Source organism: Schistocerca piceifrons, chromosome 1, assembly GCF_021461385.2.
Source record: "Schistocerca piceifrons isolate TAMUIC-IGC-003096 chromosome 1, iqSchPice1.1, whole genome shotgun sequence".
Classification (NCBI taxonomy): Eukaryota; Metazoa; Arthropoda; class Insecta; order Orthoptera; family Acrididae; genus Schistocerca; species Schistocerca piceifrons.
The window spans coordinates 403,476,796-403,501,696 of NC_060138.1; the positions used below are offsets into that span (position 1 = coordinate 403,476,796).

Sequence of the window (24,901 nt, forward strand, 5' to 3'; positions counted from 1 at the left end):
GCAATAGTCGTCTCTTAGAAGTAGCTGCATTATGTTGGGAACACGTCTTCCTAAGTTTTCCGAGTGTATAGCTATCAGCAAATATTCGTCTCACTCACACACCTGCTGGGAATAGCACAGTGGTGAGGGAAGCCGGAACACTGGGTAGACTCGACTACGCTAGCGCGCTCCGGAAATGCAGATGCTGGCCTGGCCTGTGCTATCCTGTGCTTACGCCTACGAATACATTTCATGTCTTGGACCGAGGAAGACTGACAGCAGGTTGTGGGGGCGGGGCGGCAGCTGCTGCTGTTCAAGCCCGGCGACTTCGCGGACGCGTCGAGCGGCGGCCTGGTGGAGAAGCTCCTGGGACCACGCCGTGAGTTCTTCATCCGGCTGTCCGCGCAGACCGTGGCCGCCACGAGCGAGGTGCGCTCCTTCAGCCCTCAGAAGCGCCGCTGCCTCTTCGAGGACGAGCTGCAGGAGCGCCTGGGCATGGACTACTCGCAGAGCGACTGCCTCGTCAGCTGCCGCATCAGGTCCATCACCACGCTGTGCCGCTGTCGGCCGTTCTACCTGCCGGACACAGGTCAGCACTTGTTCCAGTTACGAATGGTGTACTACACGCTTCTAAATGACCTCGAACGAGGCTGGAGAGTCTCGTTGTTACGCTCATGAAATCCGCGGGAGTGGAACAACCACTGAAACTCCTCGTGGACGGCTAAGCACTGAGTATGACATCATTCATCACTTCTCACAATTTGATTTTTTTAAAAGAAGATAATCACAGTTGAAAAAAGGATAATTTGCCCCAAACAATTCGACCAATTGTAAAATAGTTAAGAACATTACAAGTTCTAATATTATGCTTCACAATCCAATTCTTTTTAAAGGGATCATCAAACAACTAAAATTCTTACTTGAGGCAGTGCTGAATGACAATTAGAAGAACTACAGAATTGACATATAACGCGCTGTAGAAATATTAGATGCTGAATAACTTGTGAATTTAACAAAATCAAACAGGTAAAAAAACTTACAATTGTATTTAAAGCAATCCCAAGTTAACAGTGGACCCCGAAACAATTTCAGTGAACAATATTTAAGAAAGGTCCCTTGTAAGAGAATGAATTATTTAGCAAAATGCAATTGTGTAACAAGTGTTTGAGTGAAGGGTAGTAAGTCCTTAATATCACAAGAATGCACCAGTGTTAACCATCAAGGGCTTACACAGAATCTGAGTACGTGAGGTACTCTGGCACAAGTGGCTAAATGTTATGGAAGGAAAGTCGAATACAGGCAACAAAGAAGAGATTTGTAAGAGCATTAAAGGGATGCATAGGAGCCGCCAGATTTCGAAATTAGAAAATAATTGAAGAAATGAATATACATGGTGAGTCACTAACTGTTGCCACCTAGAATAACTCCAAAAGTACCATAGTTGCTGAAAAGTTAGTGGGACAAATGTCGCATCGGGGAACATAATGTGACCTTGGGTTTTTGATAGGTGGGGTCGTGTCAGAGAATTGAGGGTCAACTTTTTTTTAAAAATTGGATGCTATATGTGCGATTGCAGTCTTTCTCGGCGCGCTGCCCCACAAATGGCATGCCGGAGTCGATCCGCGCCGAACAGATGCACTCGGCAATAGACAGCCAATCCAGTACTTGGTCCCCAAGGCCCCGAAATCAAGGCGATAGGCGCTGTCAGGTACGAAACAGCCCAGCGAAGAAACCACCTTAGCAAGACAGACAAAAATTTTGGAAATTAGTGGTAATATCTTATGGGACCAAACTGCTGAGGTCATCGGTCCCTAAACTTACACACTACTTAATCTAACTTAAACTAACGTACACGAAGGACAACACACACACCCATGCCCTCCGACGGTGGCAGCCGCGCGAACCGTGACAGGACGCCCCAGACAGCGCGGCTACCCCACGAGGCAGACAGGTCCAAATCAAACAATAATACAGATACAATAGTTCTTCACCAAAGGAAGCACAAGATAAATAGACGCTTCACCAAAAGAAGAGCAAGATAAATAGACACCTAAGCCCCTTCAATTAGATTTTATTAAATGACAAATTTTTAAAAACAAACTGAATCAACATGCTGACCACTAAGCTAGAATTCGAGTATCCATTAAATTATGTATTAAACAAATTGATCCAGTAAAAGCTCTAAAAAGAGACAAACCAGATTTAATACAATTTGCAACACCAGTTAAATTGAAAATAGTTACAATTACTTGCCCTGAGAGATAACGAGAAAGGTAAAATAGTACCTCGAAAATGTTTGGGTTTTGAGGCATGAACGTAAGGCCAGAGACGGATGCAGTCACATAAGAGAAGCTAAATAAGACCTTACCTCAGAGTCAGACAACGCAATGTCGAGCAATTGGCCAATTTCTCTTTATTAACGGCCTCAATAAACAGCTTGAGGATCTGCCCAGGCCAAGCGTCTAAAACGTAACTAAAACTTGAACAAACATGGAATGAATAACGAGGATTAAGCGCGATTGGGCAAAAAATGGTTCAAATGGCTCTGAGCACTATGGGACTTAACTTCTGTGGTCATCAGTCCCTTAGAACTCAGAACTACTTAAACCTAACTAACCTAAGGACATCACACACATCCATGCCCGAAGCAGGATTCGTACCTGCGACCGTAGCGGTCACGCGGTTCCAGACTGAAGCGCCTTTAACCGCACGGCCACACCGGCCGGCCGCGATTGGGCACAAACTCGTATGACACTATCACTCCGGGAGGCGAGAATATTAAAAACAATGACGTGCCCGGCAACCTTTAGCTCAGTACAATAACCTTAAACACACGTGAGGTCACTGTGTAGGACACTGATTACGAGTTGCAGAGGAGCTTTTACAAATTATTTGCTTAGAATGACAAAGACTTTAATAGGGGAATAACTACAAGTGTAAAACCTTAAGGCTGTACTGAAACTCACATTAGCATTAATATAATGCCGGAGAACAGTACGACGCAAGGGAAAAGCAGAAACAGTCCACTCGCGTCATCCGATTGAGCGTCTCGCCAAATCTATGAGCAATATGTAGACTATAGCTGGAGGCGCACCGCGTCCAAGTTAATTCAGCATACACCGCCAGGTATACCGTGGGGTGATCCACTTAGTGCAGGAATGGGTTGTACTAGAAAAACACCTTTCCAAATAACCGAGCTTTCTAGGTTCCCCATAGATCAATCTTCCAGCTTACCGGCTCCAGCGTACAAGGCAACATACTATTTCAATACAAGCCGTCTCTCCCTCTCCCCGGAGAAACCGGTCTTTTACTGGATTTAAAGGTCACTGCAAAACCCGCAACGCCGTGCAGTCGCGTCACCTCGCGGCGCTCCAGAATGGTGAGTTCACGCCAGTAGGCCGCGAAGCAGATATCGATACGAGCCAGCATGGCTCAACCTCCCCCACTCAAACCGGAAGTCCTCCTCCCCCCATTTTCTAAGTAGAGGCGAGGAACATTATCTCGCCTGCTTAACTTGGCTAACGTCGACACTGGGAGTCCTACCGGTAGCGGGATTACGAAGCAACAGGTTAATTGGATTCAGTACCTTCATAATTGAACAAGACCCTATAAATCGCGGTGCGTGTTTTGTTTTTGAAATACCGCCTTCCCTTCCTCCACCGACATTAAAATTACGGACAAGCACATTATCCCCTACCTTAGCTTGAAAAGGTTGACTCCCTCGGTTGTAACGCCTCTGTCGTCGATAAGCTAACTTTATCTTCCTTGTGCCCCTATTCCAGTTCTATCTAATGTATGGGAGCGATGTTGTCAGGCATAAGATCATTAATGTTCCATGAATTTGCTAAAGGAGAATTAAGAGGATAGGCAAACATAAGATCAGTAGGCACAGCCCTGGAAGCGTCATGCTGATCGGAGTTGAAAGCAAAATTAATCCAAGGAAGAGAGCCGTCGCCGGCCGTTGTGGACGTGCGGTTCTAGGCGCTTCAGTCTGGAACCGCGTGACCGCTACGGTCGCAGGTTCGAATCCTGCCTCCGGCATGGATGTGTGTGATGTCCTTAGGTTAATTAGGTTTAAGTAGTTCTAAGGTCTAGGGGACTGATGACCACAGATGTTAAGTTCAAAAAAAAAAAAAAAAAAAAAAAAAAAAAAAAAAAAAAAAAAAAAAAAAAAGCCGTCCCTCTTCGTCTGGTGAACAGTAAGCGCGGCGGCCTTCAAGTTCCTGTTCATTCTTTCGGCGAAGGATGGTAAAGAGTAATAGCGGATGGTAGTGATGTGCTTAGCGGCGTTACCAAAACAGAAGAGCTTAAACTCCTTGGACGTAAAGCCGAGAGTGTTATTATTGACTAGAGCCGTAGGTGGCCCAAACAGGAAGAAGATCGTAGACAGATGATGGACGGTAACGGAAGTGGTAAAACCCCTACTATGGAGAAGCCAAACGAATAGGGAGAAGGCGTCGACCACAACCAATATGTAACGATTGCCTCCCCCCCCCCCCCCCCCCTCCCCACTCCCTTGGTACAGGGGAAGTGACAATTTGTCCACAGGAAGCTGCTCCCGCTCGGATTGCAAAAGCCCCTTGCGTGAGCTATGACTGCGTTTACCTATCGTGCACTAGTTGCACTCACCGAATAATCGACGGATATCCTTATACAATGAGGCCACATCACAGCTGTTGCATCTAAATGACCTTCCAGCAATGAATCATAAAAGTAACGGAACACCGAATGAACGAGCAAATCTTTACGTCAGCCACTTTGCCGACCTCCTCACAAACTATGCCCTTCCTTAACAAATAACCTGGCACTTACTCCCCACCAAGAGCCGCTTCCTAAAAGGCGTTCAATCAAAGTCCTGATGTCGCTTGAATCGCCGAAAAGCTCAGGTACCTCAGCCAAAATACTACAAAAAGAAACCTCTGGCGGTAACGAAAACTCTTCGTCTTCCTCAATACCTTCGTGAAACATACGACTAAGAGCATCGGTGACTTAGTTATCAGAGCCCTAAATATGATGAACCCGGAAATGGAAGGCAGTTATACGATCCGCCCATACAACAATTCTACCTGTCTTTCTAGACCTCGCCAAAACCCAGCTCAAGGCTTTGTTATCCGTCTCTAGATCGAATTCTCTGTACTCGAATTAGAATCTAAGCATCTCGAGGGCGAACAGGACAGCCAAGGCCTCACACGCATAGATGGATTATTTGAGTTTGGCAACTGTTAACTTCCTCAGACCGTAAGCAAGTGGGCTCCTCTTCCCACAGTCCCCCTGAAGGAGCACAGCCGTGAAGCCAGCTTCTGTCGCGTCGTTCTGGACAATAAACCTTTAGTCAAAGTCGGGATTGGCTAGCACAGGAGAATTTTGAACGGCACTCTTAACATCCTCGAAAGCAGCCTGTTGGCTTTCCCCCGGACAAAGGTCTTCCTCTTTTGGCGGAGACTATTTAGGGGAGCGTTAAGTTGGACAAAACTGGGAACGAACTTCCTGAAAAAATTGGCTGTGCCAATGAACCTGGCCACCACCTTTCTATTCATTGGGAGAGGAAATTTACTTAAAACGGAGTTGTGTTCCTGGTCGATCCTAATTCCATCACCTGACAACAGCTTCCACAAGAAGGAAATTTGCTCCCTAGCCAAGGTAATCTTTGACGGCTTATCCGACAATTTGGCCGCTCGAAGCCTGAGTAATACCTAATCAAGGCGCCACAAATGGTCATCAAAAGAACGGCTCTACATCGCAACACCGTACAGGAAGTTATGGACGCAGCTAAATTTTAGATCGCCCAGGACTTGATCTAAAAGTCTGGAGAGTACGGCTGCACCGGTAGAGAACACAAAAGGCACCCAACTAAACTCGTAGAGGTTTCAATCGGTCCAAAATGCAGTAACATGCTTGGAATCATCCGTCAAAGCTATGTAATAAGAAGCTTTATTAAGATCAAGCACCGTAAAATAACGAGCGCCAGTAAACCAAGTGAAACATTGTGAAGGCCAGGGAGCGGCACCGATTCCAGAATGACTCTTTTGTTAACTGGTGTGTAATCGATCACTAGAAGGTAATCCTTGCCTTGCCTTTTGGCACTAAAAATGTAGGAAAACCGTATGATGAAGTTGATGGCCCGATGACCCCATCTCGAATCATGCCATTAATCTTTTGTTGCACTATCCTCATCTGCTGAGGGGACGATAGATATGGGGCTTGATGTATAGAAATATCATCAACCAAACGAATTTTTATTGAATCTTGTGCGTTAATCCCAACTGATTAAGAACATCGCGGAAGTGCCTTAAATGCCCACTAACCACTTGGCCCCATTTCCACTGAGGAAACCAAACTCAAACTCGAAATACCCTATTTTAAGAGAAATAGCATTGTTAGTGGTACGTCAAGAACAGAGGACTATCCTCTCCAAAGGACAAAACTCAAAGAAGAAGGTGTTACTACTAAAATCGAGCACCAAGCCTGTTCGTTGAATAAAATCACAGGAAAGAAGCAGGGTAACAAACAAGTTTTTAACCACAATTAACTTAATAGGCTACGAAGAAATAGACGATCTCCCTTGCACCACCCGCTCAAGAGAAAACTCTTGCCCACTCATAACACGGCGTCTCGCAAGGGAGGGATGTTGCACAAATTGCTAAATTCCAAATATCAACTATAATCCAGCAACGAAACAGAACTCACCGAGTCCGAAAGGTCGCAGATAGGTTCTTCGATAGTGCGAATACGTCAATACGGAAGACAAAGATTCCTAACAGCGCAGTGTGCAAGGGCCCTGCCCGAAAAGGCCTAATCGAACAATCGTGCACAAAGTGATCACCCGCGCCACACCTGGATGAAAATAACTTACAAGTTCGTGGCGCCCTCCATCGTTAATGCTAGAATTCAATACGGTGTTGGCCCACCCTTAGCCTTGATGACAGCTTCCGCTCTCGCGGGCATACTTTCAATCAGGTGCTGGGAGGTTTCATGGGGAATGGTAACCCATTCTTCACGGAGTGCTGCACTGAGTAGAACTATCGATGTCGGTCGATGAGGCCTGGCACGAAGTCGGCGTTCCAAAACATCCCAAAGGTGTACTATAGGATTCAGGTCAGAACTCTGTGCAGGCGAGTCCATTACAGGGATGTTATTGTCGTGTAACCACTCCGCCATAGGCCGTGCATTATGAACAAGTTCTCGATCGTGTTGAAAGATGCAATCGATATTCCCGAATTGCTCTTCAACTGTGGGAAGCAAGAAGGTGCCTAAAACATCAATGTAGGCCTGTGCTGTGATAGTGCCACGCAAGACAACAAGGGGTGCAAGCCCCCTCCACGAAAAACACAACCACACCATAACACCACCGCCTCGGAATTTTACTGTTGGCGCTACACACGCTGGCAGATGAGTTCATCGGGCATTCGCCATACCCACACCCTGCCATTGGATCGCCACATTTTGTACCGTGATTCGACACTCCACACAAGGTTTTTTCCACTGTTCAATCGTCCAATGTTTACGCTCATTATACCAAGCGATGCGTCGTTTGGCATTTACCGGCGTGATGTGTGGCTTATGAGCAGCCGCTCGACCATGAAATCCAAGTTTACTCACCTCCCGCCTAACTATCATAGTACTTGCAGTGTATCCTGATGCAATTTGGAATTCCTGTGTTCTGGTGTGGATAGATTTTTGTCTGTTACACACTACGACCCTCTTCAACCGTCGGCGGTCTCTGTCAGTCAACAGACGAGATCAACCTGTACGCTTTTGTGCTGTACGTGTTCCTTCACGTTTCCACTTCATTATCACGTCGGAAACAGTGGACCTAAGGATGTTTAGGAGTGTGGAAATCTCGCGTTCAGGCGAATGATACATGTGATACCAAATCACCTGACCACGTTCGAAGCCCGTGAGTTCCGCGGAGCGCCCCATTCTGCTCTCTCACGATGTATAATGACTACTGAGATCGCTGATATGGAGTACCTGGAAGTAGGTGGCAGTACAATACACCTAATATGAAAAAGTATGTTTTTCAGGGTGTCCGGATAGTTTTGATCCCATAGTGTGTTTAAAACGCTATTCTGCTCCGTAACTTCTATCTGTATGACAGACACCGCAATGGGTACTTTGCCACGAAGAATGCGCACGCTCAAGATCATCCCGTGTGCGTGGCGATGACTTCTGTTCTATACGGGCTCTCAACTCATCTAAGGTGCCCTGATCTTGCAAAATTCCGGAAAACAAACTACTCAATAGCCTTCGGGACAACAAACGAACGATAACAGATCTCGCCTAACAATTAAAAATATATGTAAAATAATTTATTAATTGTGTGACGTGGTGGGCTGCTTAAAATGGTTGAGATTTGAATTTAAATTATTTTATTAACATTTGTTGGTTAATAAAGATTAATCCGAGCAAACTTACTGTTCAGGAACTAATCTTGAAATCCGTTACATTTAAGTTACGAACTGAAATGATCTTTTGGTATTTTTTGCTCGGCTAAATATTTCTTCTCGAGCATGAGATCTTTGATTATTATTTGCAATTGTCCACACACGAGCAAGAGAATTATTTCTTACCACTTTTTAACAGTTAGTTGTAGTCCGAGTCGTGGCTCTGGATCTCGGCCAAGCACTGAAAATGAAAATCTTAGAACTACGTCTGCTGCTGCTGCGTCAGTCGGCTGTGGAGAAAATGTTTATTATAATTTTAGCGGCCGAATTCTTCGCTTCCGCGAATTTTATGAATTACGATTGCCACATAATGGCGTGTAGGGCTGCAGCGGTGGCTGAACTGTTGCGCTGAAAATTACTCAAAATCTTGGTATTTAAAGGAATCGGACACGAGATATGGCTCACCTCTGACAAATAAAAGCGACAATAACATTAAGCTTATATATTATCAGATTAATATTACAATTGGGCTTACATTCAACTACAGTGAACGACTACCCACACGGCAGTCAAGAGAGAGAGAGAGAGTGAACAGATAAAAGAAGACAAATGAATACAGTCCTTCTTTACCTAAACTGTTCATTGTTAATTAATGCGTACTTTCTACTCTTTGCAATCGACAGTCTCTTCAGTATCTTCAGTACTTTATATAATAATAATACACATGAGAAAAATTATCTACCGCCTGAGCGATCAGTAGTCGCACACAACATAATATTTTGTGTCGAGATAAAATCTCTCATCCACTTTATTTGATTTTAAATATCACGTTCGAGTTTTTTGCAACATTTCCACTGGGGACGGCACACAGAGTGTGAAATTTGCAAGGCATTGGCATGGAGTTCAAAACTCACGATCAAACGCTATGCCTGAGCTCACTACCTATTCTTTCGTTTCTGCAGCTTCCGTTATTGGAATGTCAAAACCTGAAGACATGTTCGTCCCACAGTCACTGCTGCCCATTAAAATGAAAGTCGAATCCCCATGAACTGTACTACCTGCTTGGATATGCAAATTACTGGGTCAGACCAGGGGTGGATGTCGAAGAATAGGTATCTACATCTACATCTACATTTATACTCCGCAAGCCACCCAACGGTGTGTGGCGGAGGGCACTTTACGTGCCACTGTCATTACCTCCCTTTTCTGTTCCAGTCGCGTATGGTTCGCGGGAAGAACGACTGTCTGAAAGCCTCCGTGCGCGCTCGAATCTCTCTAATTTTACATTCGTGATCTCCTCGGGAGGTATAAGTAGGGGGAAGCAATATATTCGATACCTCATCCAGAAACGCACCCTCTCGAAACCTGGCGAGCAAGCTACACTGCGATGCAGAGCGCCTCTCTTGCAGAGTCTACCACCTGAGTTTGCTAAACATCTCCGTAACGCTATCACGGTTACCAAATAACCCTGTGACGAAACGCGCCGCTCTTCTTTGGATCTTCTCTATCTCCTCCGTCAACCCGATCTGGTACGGATCCCACACTGATCAGCAATACTCAAGTATAGGTCGAACGAGTGTTTTGTAAGCCATCTCCTTTGTTGATGGACTACATTTTCTAAGGACTCTCCAAATGAATCTCAACCTGGTACCCACCTTACCAGCAATTAATTTTATATGACCATTCCACTTGAAATCGTTCCGCACGCATACTCCCAGATATTTTATAGAAGTAACTGCTACCAGTGTTTGTGCCGCTATCATATAATCATACAATAAAGGATCCTTCTTTCTATGTATTCGCAATACATTACATTTGTCTATGTTAAGGGTCAGTTGCCACTCCCTGCACCAAGTGCCTATCCGCTGCAGATCTTCCTGCATTTCGCTGCAATTTTCTAATGCTGCAACTTCTCTGTATACTACAGCATCATCCGCGAAACGCTGCATGGAACTTCCGACACTACCTACTAGGTCATTTATATATATTGTGAAAAGCAATGGTCCCATAACACTCCCCTGTGGCACGCCAGAGGTTACTTTAACGTCTGTAGACGTCTCTCCATTGATAACAACATGCTGTGTTCTGTTTGCTAAAAACTCTTCAATCCAGCCACACAGCTGGTGTGATATTCCGTAGGCTCTTACTTTATTAGGCGACAGTGCGGAACTGTATCGAACGCCTTCCGGAAGTCATGGAAAATAGCATCTACCTGGGAGCCTGTATCTAATATTTTCTGGGTCTCATGAATAAATAAAGCGAGTTTGGTCTCACACGATCGCTGTTTCCGGAATCCATGTTGATTCCTACAGAGTAGATTCTGGGTTTCCAAAAACGACATGATACGCGAGCAAAAAACATCTTCTAAAATTCTACAACAGATCGACGTCAGAGATATAGGTCTATAGTTTTGCGCATCTGCTCGACGACGCTTCTTGAAAACTGGGACTACGTGTGCTCTTTTCCAATCATTTGGAACCTTCCGTTCCTCTAGAGACTTGCGGTACACGGCTGTTAGAAGGGGGGCAAGTTCTTTCGCGTACTCTGTGTAGAATCGAATTGGTATCCCGTCAGGTCCAGTGGACTTTCCTCTGTTGAGTGATTCCAGTTGCTTTTCTAGTCCTTGGACACTTATTTAGATGTCAGCCATTTTGTCGTTTGTGCGAGGATTTAGAGAAGGAACTGCAGTGCGGTCTTCCTCTGTGAAACAGCTTTTTGCTTAACTTCAGATCAGTAAGTCCAGTTGTGTTCCAATGGGTCCTTTATACCATTCATAGTAGACAATAACGACTGAGATGTGAGGCTAACTAGTAGGCATTGAATTTGTTGAGTGAACTTCGCTGTCAGATTGGACTGGCGTCGGTGCGGCGTCTTCTTACGTCGGCTCGGCGGTGGCGCTAGCCTGGTGTGTTTTCGAACCGTCCGCGGATTGGCGGGGCAGCCGCACGAGTTAATGCCAGCCTTTCGAAGTTGACTGACCGGTGTGATGTCGACAGCGTAGGACACTACACAAATATTAGCATTTCAATACAGTCACACAAATTAACTCGATATTCATTCTGTGTACCGGGTGTCCCGAAATCCCTGTTACAAACTTCTAGAACTTGTAGAGGTGACAAGGTAGAAGATACTTCGAATTTGAACCCACGTCATAAAACCTATGGTTCCTGTGCTACAGCTATTTGCAAACACTTTGGTAAGACAAGCACTTTTGCAAGTAATTGATTAGGCGTGAGCAAGAACAGCACTTGTTTTACAGTTCCACTCTTCGTGTACTCGTTGACGGGTTCTCTCCAACGTGATGCAGTTGGGCCTCTTGCAGTTCGGGTGTGCAGCGTCTCCTTGGAGCACCACTGTCACACCTGTTGACGGTGAATGTACCCTCCCTGGACGCCCTTGCGCAATTGAGGCGGAAAGGGCATGCGATGGTGTTGGACGTTGTGGAGAACGACTTTGATAAAGGCGACGAGCAGCTCTTCCACTATCGTGAGCTTCTCCATTCAGAAGGAACATGGCTAGGACTTTCACGAAAACGTGAATGAGGCTCGAACCAGGTCACAGGGGTAGCACAGACGTCAAATGACATCAGCCGATCCGACGTAACCATCGCCTTACGATGACTGCCCTGTTGCATACCTACCTAGCAAGTATGTTTTCAAACGGCTGTAGCACGGAAACGGTACGTTTTAAGACATAGGGTCCTATTCAATATATTGTGTGCTCACTCCCCTCTTCAAGCTCTAGAAGTTTGTATCGGGAAATTCCGAACGCCCTGTAAAAGAAAAGATTAAGCTTTGGGTTTTTAATTCGGAAATCGCATTTGAATGTTAGTTGTTTGTGAGAACATCGTGCAAGGCTTCGAGTAAGAAGGAAGTATGTCTCCCACCATGGGTCGGAATTCAATGGCGGTATAATCGTAGCCTGTCGAATGGTACTGGGCTCTATTACTCAATTTCTTTCATCTTTACCTGTTCCCGTTTCTCTAATACTTCGGCGTTGTTCTACGGGTTTTGGTAATGTTAGTAACATTGGGTGGCCAGTTGCCCTCACTGACGCCACCACAACGCCGGGATGGAATCTGCGTACCTGATCTGCTACTTCTAGAATAAATCTCTTGTTCACTGCGGGAACGTTTTTAAATATATGTGTGGTATGTATATGACGCGACACGTGGGTACCAGCCCGGTATTTATCTAACTGGATGTGGAAAACCGCCTAAAAGCTGCAGCCAGGTTGGCCAGCTCACCAGCCCTCGTCATTAATCCGTGAGTTGGAGTTCGTGCAGGGCTCACTCACCTCCTCAAATTCCGGAAGCAGCTCTTTGACGCGCTCGGCTACCAGGGGAGTCCCTTACTCAACGCCACGAAAGATATAAACCGCCACATGAGACTAGCGCCCGAGAGGACAGACATTCTGTTCGTTCTGCCATGCAGGATCACTGACAGTAGTGGACTTGGTTGCGGAAAGGCATAGATGGTGTAACGACGTTTGGAGCACGACGGTTTGTCAACACCACGTTCGCGATTGTGAGTTCGTGCAGAGAGAGGCGCGCTGACAGTGCTACTCCAAATAACAATACTGGACACGTGAGTGGCGTCGCCTCTCTTTTCACACGAATCCCGTTTCTGCGTACGGCATGACGATGGGCGCATCCGAGTGCGAAGATCTGAGGAGAACGAATGTTACAGATTCCTTTCACCATCGTTATGCAGATGCAGCACCAGTGTGATGGCATAAATGACGTTCGGTTCACAACACAATCACAATCACCAGAAGCTTTCGGCAGCAGGAGCTACATCTTTGAGGTGTTAAAGCCGATGTCTGTGAGCTATCTTGGACTTCTCTGCCACGAAATCTTTCAGCAAGATAATAAAAGAACTCATTTTGCCAGTGTTCTCCTCATCTGTCTCAATACAGAGGTTGCTTGACTATTATTGTTGCCGGCATGTGTCACCCTATAAAGATATCTGCTGATGGGTAGGCGAAAGACTAGCACTCCACTACCTGAGGCTAAGCATTACGTTTGATGAACTCTAGCATAGGGGTGAAGCAGCGTGGAATGATTGATGTAACTCTATCTGCCATCCTAACTCACTTTGACTCGACGCCAAGTCGGGTTAGAAACATTCTTCCTGTCAGAGGTGGCTACTTCCTGACAATACTCGTATTCGGCTTTCTGTATAGTTCCTAATCACTTACAAATTTAATCGCATATTCTCCCTACTATTCTTGAACCAAAACAAGCAAATTTTCATTATTCCTCGGGCGGCAACTTAAATGGTGCGCAGTATAATTACAGACGACTACACGCTACTTTTTTTTTTAAATTCCAATTTTATACTTCAGTTCGTTTATTGGGATTCGATACTCATAGAAGCACATTACCTAACAGATCCAACTAGCGTTTTACGATAAATCCACAACTGACAGTACCCAGAACTGGTCTTCAAGAACTGATCTGATCGAGCTGATCCTGTGAAAGACGGATATACCCGTCGTATTGGTGTCGACACATTCTGCACTTCAACCACACTTTCAGAACATTGTGATAACAAACTTTCGCTCCATTCTTGTATAATGCATTAATACAAATTAAACTAGAACATCCGAACAGTACAACACAATATTGCGAATTTCGTAATTTTAATCGTCTTTGAAATGAGATACGATTGCGTCTCATTGAAAATTGGAATGCAAGAAACCAAAAATAAATAACAATTTAAATAGCATGAAAAATTCTGAACTTACGAAATATGCAGAGTGCTTCTGTGACGCTGGTTTCAGGGATGAAGCAGATGGACAAATATGCCAGATTAAAATAAGGAAGCCAGGTCTGGATTACGAGGCCAGACGATTAGTCAGATGACACTGCCCGAGCAAAGCGAGAACCTAGGAATCGTTCCTTGAACAACGTAATAACCGGGTTAACTATATAGGTAGTTGCTAAATTTGTGGGGTAGATAAATATCAGTAAGTAGGAGATCATTAGAGCTGTTAATCATGGGTTTTGATGAGTATTGTGTACGTTGTAGTATCCGTAGTGTCTGACTGGTAGCTTTTCGCGCGAAGGCGCCTCCTTATTTTCTGAGTAAATCGATGTTAAAGTTTTATGCATACCTCCTTCATTCACGACGTTAACATTACTTTACCCAAGCGAGGGTAGCGCAGCTGCTACGATCCAGGGTTACCGCGCAGGCTGTATGGTTACGAATCCTGGCCATTTCCTTTTTTTTTACTTTCACCGTACAGAATATTGTTAAATAGCATCTGTAAAACTATTCAAAAGTTGCCATTTTATCCGTATTCATTTCATTAATAAATCAATCATTAGAGCAAACTTTCTTCAAAGGTGTATTTCCTCAGTTGCAGAATAGATCACAGAATCGTTTTACTCGCTGTCACTTGTGTCGCTTGCTGTGCTAGAAGAGAGTTCCACATGGTATTTGTCGTAGAAGCAACTGAAACACAAAATCGTTGAGCAACACACTTATGTAATGGAAGCTACAGCCTTGTAGTCACACGTATTTTCCAAAAGCAATACAGGAAAACACAGTTCGTTTAACTGAAAAACAAATGATTTTTTCGCTTCTCGTTCCGCATTAGATCTATTGTACGACAGATGGTAATGGCAACCGGTGTGATCGGTACTGATCATATAAACGAGATCAGAAATAGAGATGAGTACTTTCGTCTGTATCTGGTAAGACATATAGGAAATGATATTCTGAACTTCGGTTACACGATAAATCAGTCTAATCTACAATTACGAACAACTTAAATTGGAAAGAACACATAGAAAATATTGTGGAGAAGGCTAACCAAAGGCTGCGTTTTATTGGCAGGACACTTAGAAAATGTAACAGACCTATTAAGGAGACTGCCTACAGTAAGTCTGTCCGTCCGCTTTTAGAATACTGTTGCGCGGTGTGGGATCCTTACCAGGTAGGACTGACGGAGTACATTGAAAAAGTTCAAAGAAGGGCAGCGCGTTTTGTATTATAGCGAAATATGAGAGAGAGTGTCACAAAAATGATACAGGATTTGGGCTGGAAATCATTAAAAGAAAGGCGTTTTTCGTTGCGACGGAAACTTCTCACGAAATTCCAATCACCAACTTTCTCCTCCGAATGCGAAAATATTTTGTTGACACCGACCTACATAGGGCGGAACGATCACCACGATAAAATAAGGGAAATCAGAGCTCGTACGGATAGATATAGGTGTTCATTCTTTCCGCGTGCTATACGAGATTGGAATAATAGAGAATTGTGAAGGTGGTTCAATGAACCCTCTGCCAGGCACTTAAATGAGATTTGCAGAGTATCCATGTAGATGTAGATGTAGATGAAGAACAATGAGATTTAAAAAAAAGAATGTACATGTCAAAGATTCGTACCCATACCGCCAACACGGTAGCCGTGAACTGTAGCCGCTGCGCTACTCTCGCCTGGAGGAAGTAATGTTGACGTTACAGGTACAGAAGGTACCCATAGAACTTCAACATCGATTTTCTCAGAAACTAGGAAGGGGCCTTCGCATGAAAGGCCGCCAGTCAGTCACTGAGGATAGGCCCCTCTACGACATACCTGAGGCTCATCAAAATCCGTGATTAACAGACCCGATGATCACCTTGTAAGATGTACGTTGACATCATGAGAGATCCTGTTCCGAAACAAACTCATTCATTTTGTCTGAAACTTCTTCTGTGGGGCGGTATGAGAAGTGTTGTGGACCATAGACACGTCGAGAATCAAGAGCATCTCATGATAAGAATTCTCTCTGTCTTTGACATTTTTCAAAGAGCGGCAGGGTTGTTCGAACAGGTACTACAAAAGTTTCTACGACGATGTCATGCATCCATAGAATCTGCTAGACGCCACTTTTAAGAATGATTATGAGTGTAGTAGATATCGTGCTAGATGTGTGGGTAAATGCATAATTATTAAAAACGTGACTTCTTGTGTCTTTACTGTCGTTAAGAGACCAACGGTAAATGTGTAGTATTCTTATAACTTTGATTCAGTCGTTTCCACACTTCGTTGTGTTAAATTGATACATTTACCATTTTCCGTCATCGCTGAAAGTTTTTCCCATCATCACAGGAAAATCCTGCACAGTTAGACATGTTTCGACATTATGATCATTTCCGACATTTTATGAAATATGAATTGATGTCTATGGCGAAGAAGGCACTAAGGTAACATGCTACTTCAGACGTATTGTGGCTCACGTTGGGTGCCAAACGTGTGGTAACATGCTATCCGACTCGTGTTTCATGCCCCACGCTGGACACCACGTGGGTGCCAAAAATGTGGTAACATGCTGTACTACTCCTGTTTAATACCAAATGCTGGACGCAAGAACTGTGGTAAATCGAAACTGTGCTAAGATGTAGGGAATCCTTACAATGATTTCTTTTTTGCTGCGCGGCAGGCTTGATGATCATTGATCAAAGCGAACGTCATTTCTCTGGTGATATAAAACTTCCAATACGGGAAATACATCTGAAAAATACATCTGAATGACTAAGAGGTGAACATGGATAGCAATTTGAACATTAATTAATTAAAATGAGGAATATACACAAAGAGATCGAGGCATCTTGAACCTCAGGGCTCTTTGACTGGACTGACGTGGCACAATGTCTGGTTTTTTTCCATATTGGGCTTTGTAATATTAGTGATTTTCGCCTAACAAACATTAATATACGCTCAATAGTAAACGTCCGATGGCCTAAAGTTACCGAACAATTGTAAAGTAAAAGAAATGAATCATCGCATAGCAGCGACAGAATCTATTATTCTTTATCTTTACCGTTCTTGCGCGGTGCCTGTAAATCTCTATGTACATGTATCGATTAATGATATAAAAAAAGAATTCTGTTGTTTCAAGACAAATGAGGCATTTGGCGCCTCACCTTTTACTGTTTGTATTCCATGAAAGGCGGACGCCGACTTGCTGCGTTCCGCAACGGTATTTTATATTTCATGTGAAAATATTGAGTGAATATGCTAATTGTTATTTTTCCAATCAGAAAACATGTAATTTCTTGTAACTGAGTACGAACAGACAGCATCAAGAGGACATTTTGACTGTTACGTATAAAGTATTTAACCACAATGGTCATCTATTGTAATTTAATATGAAAAGCTGCGTAGCATTAAAAAAAAGGTGTGTTAAAGATAAGTGTGCTTATTTTAGTAAATTAACCTTGATGATTTCCATCTCCTCATTTACTCAATTGATAATTTTTTTGTGTTAGTTCATCACCAGAAATTACGATCACGCTGATGGGCCGAATGCAGTATGAGGCAGAAGGAACATTATCGTTTTACTATTATTTCTGAACCAATTTTTTTAAAATTGTGTAGTGTTGCATTTCTTTTAAAGTCTATAAATCTTCTGGTCCCTTAGTGTTGTTCCGGGTATGACTACATCGCGAATGTAAAACTGCACAGAAATGACAATGTTTCTCTTATTCAGGTATTTAATGCTCAACGTATGTTATTATAATAGTGTAATCAATCCCTGATTCTGTTGCCAAGTGGTCCACCAAAATATTCACTTTTTGGACATTTTTAAAAAAAATAAAATAATAATTCTTTTTCTTTTTGCCCCCGAAGAGCAACGCTACAGCTTCCCGAGCGCTGAAACTTCGTCATCTCATCTTATTAATCTTGTTTTTGGCTGGCGTTGTCTCAATGCCAGTCATTAGGCGATTCCTCCTGGGCAGTTCTCCTCCTCTTTCTTCCTTGTCCCAAGCTGCCAGTCTTCTGACACCACCTGAAAAGTCCCAAAATTCTTGTGTTAGAGGACACCTGTTGTTTGTCCCTCAAATTTTATCACAGCGCCACATTCCATGAAGGTCCAACCTTCGTCGCCCGCCTGACGAATTGCCGCGTGCCTCTGACAGGCTTCCACGCTTAAATGGTATTGAATGGCGACAGCATGGTTCAACATGCTCTTTACCTTTCTCAAGAAGGCGCCAGCTTAGCAAATGGATGTGTTTTCCTAGCGCAGAATGGCAATGAGAGAGCAGTCTGCCGTGCCTTTATTGAAAGAATAGCTCCGGCATTTTTCATATACTACTGGACAAAAGTAAGGACAAGATGGAAGTATGTGCCACTGAGAAGTTGGATTCCCATCCTTTACTGGCACTACAACCAGCACCATTATGAGATATCTAAAACTAAGAAGTGGCGCAGTCTTCTTCCATGCTTTTCAATCTCAGAAAGGGCTATCCTATGATGCTGTTGATCTAAGAACTTACCGTAGAGCGGATAGAATAGGGAGTTTAGCTTATCCATAATCTCAGGGTTGTTGCTGAGACTGGAGTATTTTATTCTACGGGGAGTTTCAATAAGTATTGCAACACATTTATTTTCTCGACAATTTAGCTTGGAGAAATGCAGAATTTGTTGCAGGATAATGTGGAATACTCCCGTTTCAGTTTCACGAAGTTCTGATACGTGGCAGTCCTATACGTATCCTTCAAAATGGCGTCTGTAAAGGAGCTGCGTTCCAAGTAGAGAACTGTTATTGAGTTTCTTTTGATGGAAAACCAGAGCCTTGCAGATATACATAGGCGCTTGTAGAATGTCTACGGAGATCTTGCAGTGAACAAAAGTCCGACGAGTCATAGGTGAGGCGTTTATCATCGCAACGAGGTCGGCGAAACCTGCCCGATCTCTCGCGTGCTGCTTGGCCGCTCACAGTTGTGACTCCAGAAATGTTGGAACGCGCGTGTATTCTCATTCGAAGTGACCGACATATCACAATCAAATACGTCGATCCTCAACTAGGCACATGTGTTGGTAGTGCTGACACATTCGTCCATTGGTTAGGGTACTCAAAGCTGTATGCCTAAACGCGTTACAGAAGACCATAAAGAGCGTCGCAGGATCAAGTGTGTGGACTGCTTGCACGTTATGAGGCTGACCGTGACAATTTTCTGTCGACTACTGTCACAGGCGATGAAACATTGGTTCATCACTTTGAACTGGAAACAAGATTGGCAATCCATGGGTGGCGCCACACTACGTCTCCTCCGAAGAAAAACTGCAGAGACGCGCTTTCAGCCGGTAAAGTGATGGCGACGGTCTTCTGGCACCCCGTAGGGATTTTTCTGTTTGGTGTCGTCTCTCATAGAGCAGTGATCAACTCCGAAGTGTATTATGCTACTCTCAAAAAACTAAGGAAATGACTTCAAGCTGTTCGTCGCCACAAAAACGCAAATGAACCTTCTCTTTCCCATGACAACGCAAGGCCTCACACAAGTCTTCATTGGACTGTTCTTCCTCATCCACTGTATAGCCCGAATCTTGCACCTACCGACTTCCATCTGAGTGGCCCAATGAAGGATGCATGCAAGTGGATAACGGGGGCGCTATTGATGAAGCAACACGTTGGCTGCGGCCTCAACCATTAGAACGGTACATGCGGGCATAAAGGCCTTCCGTGTAAGGTGGCGTAATGCCGTCGCATTTAACGGATATTATGTTGAAACATAAGGTTTTTTAGTCAAACGAGTGGGAAATAGTATGGTGTACTGGAATCTAGAATAAAACCAACCTGCTTTCAGAAAAAAAATGTATTGCATTACTTATTGAACGCACCTCGTACATGCAGTATTCACTGTGTTGATCACAATTTATAACTGCAAGGCGGGGCCTAGGGAGAGACTTGCGTCAAGTTGAAAATCTGAGGCAATTAATGATGTGCTCTTGGGAAGTGCAATTAATATTACATTGTCTACAAAAGAGAGAGATCTATGTTCCACAACATAGCGTTAGCATGTTACTTGTGATTAACATGGCATATTTCTTGTACAAAGAATTAGATTTGAGAAGATAAGACTTCTTCGAGGATTATTAGACGGCCACAAAACAGGTGTGACGCATAACTGATTCTACATTAATGTGCACCGCTCATCGACCCAGAGGCTGACATGAACGTTACATTAATTTCTTAGTCCAGCTCCTATTAGTAATTTCCTTCCTCTGTTCTGAGAGCTGACCGTCCAGCTATTTACAGCGTAGACAAACTATTCAGCGCATCAGCTCATAATCTGGACATCTCTCAGTGAGAGATTGTATTTATAAATTTCTTTGTCGCCAGTCTCGGTTCGTTTACCAGCCTTCTGTATAATTTAAAAGTGTCGAAACAAATAATATATTTCGCTCTAACATACAAAGAATCGTGTTCGCATCTGTGTTTGACTCATGGAAAGTACAAAGTTAGAAGTTGAGTAATCTACTGTGCTTCTGCAAGACTTTCTTTATGCAAACGAAGTACAGCTGCATTCCATGCTGCGTTTTACACTCTGCATAAATAACTGAAAACTGTATGCTATTCCGCAATGCAGTTGTTCTGCAACGACTGCAATCACCTGGATGTCACTTAGGTGACTTGCATGTCGCTAATCAGTTATCCATCCAGGGAAAGGGGAGCTACAGTGTAACGTGGTACCCTGTTGCTATCCTATTACGTCCTTCATCTTCGTTCAGATATTCACGTTCCCTTTAACATTCCAGACATCAACATTGCTATTATTCTCTTTTGGGACAGTTACCCTCCTTGAGATTTGGAAATAAACTGCTTTAGTGGCTACGAAATTGTCTGAAATGCTCTCACCAGTACGTATACGGCCTCTGCATCCCGTTTTTAAGGCGAAAAACACTTTTTTCGAATATTTCGCTAGATCGCTGAACTTGTCTTTCAGATTACAGTGGAATTTCGTAGCGTGCTGATGACTGCTCAGTCACATCGAAAATAAATGTAATCCATGTCTTCTCTAGAGGCTGATACTTTAAAACTGTGTTAATCGCCCTGGAGCTGTAAAGTCTGTTTAAATGAAAACGCATTTATCAAAATCAAGTGATAACAGCCATTATCTAATCCTTTACCTATACACATGACAAGAAAACTACAAGTATTCTCTCGCCACGCTTTTAACACATTGCGAGGAATGCATTAAATGATATATCGAGATTTACTTGAACGCTGAAAAAAAAACGTTTTAAATTAGAACCATACTGCTGGCAATGAACAGTGAAATTATACCAAATTAATTGTTTTCGAGTTTTGCTCTTATTTGACCAAAATAAACGATATCTTCTCTGTAACGATGATCCACAGAGAAGCATATCATCATATGCTGCTTATTGCAAATAAAAGATGTCAGTGACTCATTGGGTGGCACTCCATGTTTCTGATAAGAAAGCTAAAAATATGGAATGAGATGTAAGTTCTTTGTAACTCTGTTCTAAGAATTTGTTCTAGTATAGTTGAAGAGGTTTGGAATATACAAGGACGATTTTAAATTTTAAATCTTTCTTACAAATTAGGAAGCTCACAATCACATTTGTTGTTGGTAGATTGTAAGTTTCACATATCATCCACATAACGATTATTGGAAATATATCTTTATGTTTCGATCTTTTGCTATATACACCACATTAGTATTATACCTAATTAAGTAATTCTTGAATTTCATCTTCAACTACACAAAAATATTTAGCAGCTTGTAGTACCTAATATAAACACACAACTCGTCAGTTAGGATCGAGCAACGGACTTGAAGAAAAAGAAGTAGATCAAGGAGACGAGGGAGCTTCTGCTGGTGGATCGATTGGAAAGAGGTGATATTTGTCATTAATTTTCAACCAAAGTCGATAAAATACGACACAGCTAATCCAACGAGCCCAAAGAACAGGTCACTTTACAAGTAACGAGCCCATCTGTTTTGGTAACAGTTTGTTGTTGTTGTTGTGGTCTTCAGTCCTGAGACTGGTTTGATGCAGCTCTCCATGCTACTCTATCCTGTGCAAGCTTCTTCATCTCCCAGTACCTACTGCAACCTACATCCTTCTGAATCTGCTTACTGTATTGATCTCTTCGTCTCCCTCTACGATTTTTACCCTCCACGCTGCCCTCCAATGCTATATTTGTGATCCCTTGATGCCTCAAAACATGTCCTACCAACCGATCCCTTCTTCTAGTCAAGTTGTGCCACAAACTTCTCTTCTCCCCAATCTTATTCAATACCTCCTCATTAGTTACGTGATCTACCCACCTTATCTTCAGCATTCTTCTGTAGCACCACATTTCGAAAGCTTCTATTCTCTTCTTGTCCAAACTGGTTATCGTCCATGTTTCACTTCCATACATGGCTACACTCCATACAAATACTTTCAGAAACGACTTCCTGACACTTAAATCACATCCTTCTGAATCTGCTTACTGTATTGATCTCTTCGTCTCCCTCTACGATTTTTACCCTCCACGCTGCCCTCCAATGCTATATTTGTGATCCCTTGATGCCTCAAAACATGTCCTACCAACCGATCCCTTCTTCTAGTCAAGTTGTGCCACAAACTTCTCTTCTCCCCAATCTTATTCAATACCTCCTCATTAGTTACGTGATCTACCCACCTTATCTTCAGCATTCTTCTGTAGCACCACATTTCGAAAGCTTCTATTCTCTTCTTGTCCAAACTGGTTATCGTCCATGTTTCACTTCCATACATGGCTACACTCCATACAAATACTTTCAGAAACGACTTCCTGACACTTAAATCTATACTCGATGTTAACAAATTTCTCTTCTTCAGAAACGATTTCCTTGCCATTGCCAGTCTACATTTTATATCCTCTCCCTAAATAGCAAAACTCCTTTACTACTTGAAGTGTCTCATTTCCTAATCTAATCCCCTCAGCATCACCCGATTTAATTTGACTACATTCCATTATCCTCGTTTTGCATTTGTTGATGTTCATCTTATATCCTCCTTTCAAGACACTGTCCATTCCGTTCAACTGCTCTTCCAAGTCCTTTGCTGTCTCTGACAGAATTACAATGTCATCGGCGAACCTCAAAGTTTTTACTTCTTCTCCATGAATTTTAATACCTACTCCGAATTTTTCTTTTGTTTCCTTTACTGCTTGCTCAATATACAGATTGAATAACATCGGGGAGAGGCTACAACCCTGTCTCACTCCTTTCCCAACCACTGCTTCCCTTTCATGCCCCTCGACTCTTATAACTGTCATCTGGTTTCTGTACAAATTGTAAATAGCCTTTCGCTCCCTGTATTTTACCCCTGCCACCTTCAGAATTTGAAAGAGAGTATTCCAGTTAACGTTGTCAAAAGCTTTCTCTAAGTCTACAAATGCTAGGAACGTAGGTTTGCCTTTTCTTAATCTTTCTTCTAAGATAAGTCGTAAGGTTAGTATTGCCTCCCGTGTTCCAACATTTCTACGGAATCAAAACTGATCTTCCCCGAGGTCGGCTTCTACCACTTTTTCCATTCGTCTGTAAAGAATTCGCGTTAGTATTTTGCAGCTGTGACTTATTAAACTGATAGTTCGGTAATTTTCACATCTGTCAACACCTGCTTTCTTTGGGATTGGAATTATTATATTCTTCTTGAAGTCTGAGCGTATTTCACCTGTCTCATACATCTTGCTCACCAGATGGTAGAGTTTTGTCATGACTGGCTGAATACACACTGAATACACAAGCCGCTACTTGTACGAGGATCTGAAAATAACGAACGAGTGATGGTCGAAACGAGTCAGCTGTCAAGAAATGCAGTTAATCATGTCTGGCAACAATGCTGTTAAAACATAATATCAGTGACGAAATTCTCATTTCAGACTGTATCACTTTTTCAGAATATAATTATAGACGCGTTAATTTGTAAGAAAACGCTTCATACAAACTGAATGTTTTCTTTTCTGTGTATGTACTCTGAATTTCTTTGTATATTGTTCTTGGAAACGAAATACTTGTAATTTATTACGATTGTTGTTTATATTATTATTGACACAGCCTGTTTCCCTTCGTTTTCAGGGGAAATACGTGTGTGCAACTTGCAAGATATCGACTGTCTCACGAAATACGAAGGTAAATTGATTTATAAACTTTTATAGTCTTCCCGAGGGCGTGAAAACTGACTTAGTGAAAATTATGTGCCGTAAGATACACGGTTTGCAATACCTGTCCTTGTTCAGAAATGAGAAGATGACTGAAAAAAAAAAAAACGGACTGAACGAGTACGGAGTCGATCGAGATATAGCCCTTCACGTAAGGATATACTGATTCCAGACTGTTATTATTGCAGTTACTGAAATGGTTCAAATGGCTCTGAGCACTATGGGACTTAACTTCTGAGGTCATCACTCCCCTAGAACTTAGAACTACTTAAACCTAACTAACCTGAGGACATCACACACATCCATGCCCGAGGAGGGATTCGAACCTGCGACCGTAGCGGTCGTGCGGTTCCAGACTGTAGCGCCTAGAACTGCTCGGCCACCCCGGCCGGCGCAGTTACTGAAATATTTTCAGCGCCAGTACTATGTACTACAATATATTGAAATAGTTCTTCTATAATGTTTGCCTAGATGACACGATGTGCGACAAGTGTATCCGGTTGTAAGAAGGATCGCAGGACCCATAATAGAACCACGGCCTACGTCACTGACGTCAATGTTACGAAAATATGAAATGTACTTCCTGTTCACGTGTCTATCTA

At 43.1% G+C, this 24,901-nt stretch overlaps 1 protein-coding gene across 1 annotated transcript in view; it reads left to right on the plus strand.

Moving 5' to 3' along the window:
* The window catches only part of LOC124729832 (sodium channel protein Nach-like), a 138,237-nt gene that overhangs the window by 71,572 nt on the left and 41,764 nt on the right, over positions 1-24,901 (plus strand). Inside the window, exon 6 of the mRNA XM_047248498.1 lies at positions 262-568. Within this exon, the coding sequence (XP_047104454.1) occupies positions 262-568 (307 nt within the window). The remainder of the gene's footprint in view (positions 1-261; positions 569-24,901) is intronic.